Here is a 1,193-nt window from a genome sequence, read left to right on the forward strand (position 1 = left end):
CTGGCCCCAGGCAGGCAGGGGTGGGGAGAGGCAGGGAGGAAGCAACTTACCCTCCCTCTTCTCCTGCCTCCTCCTGGCTGAATGAGGGCCGGAAGCGGGGCGGCCGGAAGCAGGGGGCGGGGCTTCGTCATGTGCCCCACCCCCCACACCTCACCGGGGGAACTACGATCCCCCGCGATCCCCCCCGAAATGACCTCTGTCTGTGTGTGATTTCCAAAGCGATAGGTCCCTCCCTCCAAGGAGATTACAATATAAATTTTGGTAGGAGGGAAAAACAGAGGAAAGATGGAGAGGAAAAGATTCAAAGGGGGGGGAAAGAGAAAAGAGGGGGGGTGAAAGGGGCTAGAAACAAAATGACAAAAAGGTGAGATCAAAATTAATTTCCCCACAATAATAATAATTTTTAAAAAGCGGAAAAACAAACCAGACTTACCTGGCTTGTACGTCTTCCCTCTGAACACAGTATCGAGTTTTGCATAGATTTTCACCGCTATTTCCCGGAGTTTCTCGAAAGCTGGGTGGCAAAGAGGGAGAGATCAGAAGCCGGACCGACACAGGGAGGGAGGGGACAGGATGCGCCCACAGCCTCTCCCAGCACACGGTTCCCCGGGAAGAGGGTAAAGGGTGACTCGATCCATTCCCTAACTGGCCCTTTCAACCGGAGAATCAACCTGGGACCTTTCGCACGCAGACCAGATATTCTACGACTGACACATAGCCCATCCTTACGCACTCCCGTAGCCAGGATTTTGTGGCTTGTGAGGCAAAAATTTTTTTGGTGGGGCTGTCATTATTTTTATGTCCGCTCCAATCCGCCCCCAAGCCCAACCGCCGGTGACCGCCCCTCTCCCTCCTCTCCTGCAAGATTTAAAGGGCCCTTCAGCTGATCAGCGGGGAGCACGTGCACATGACAGAGATCAGCTCCCTGGAGAAAATGGCCCCTTTGAAGGGTGGGCTCCATGGCACTGTACCATGCTGAGGTCCAGGGGTCATTTCCTGTGGGAGCGCACAGGAGCAGAGCTCCGGCAGTAAGGAGCCCAGGGGGCGGGCACATGCAACAAGCCCCGCCCCCTGCTCCCAGCAGCCCTCAGTCCGGCCACGAGGAGCAAGAAGCAGCCAGGTAAGTTGCAGAGCCACCCCCCCCGTCCCGCCTTCAGGTACAAGCTCTCCCTCCTCTGTGAGGGCAGATCTGC

The 1,193-nt window shown here is 56.3% G+C and overlaps 1 protein-coding gene across 1 annotated transcript in view; it reads right to left on the reverse strand.

The window, feature by feature from the left end:
• The window catches only part of IZUMO4 (IZUMO family member 4), a 32,498-nt gene that overhangs the window by 30,173 nt on the left and 1,132 nt on the right, over positions 1-1,193 (reverse strand). The window contains exon 2 of the mRNA XM_015413160.1: positions 434-514. Within this exon, the coding sequence (XP_015268646.1) occupies positions 434-514 (81 nt within the window). The remainder of the gene's footprint in view (positions 1-433; positions 515-1,193) is intronic.

The sequence above is a fragment of the Gekko japonicus genome, unplaced genomic scaffold, assembly GCF_001447785.1.
Source record: "Gekko japonicus isolate JY-2015 unplaced genomic scaffold, Gekko_japonicus_V1.1 scaffold4912, whole genome shotgun sequence".
Lineage (NCBI taxonomy): Eukaryota > Metazoa > Chordata > Lepidosauria > Squamata > Gekkonidae > Gekko > Gekko japonicus.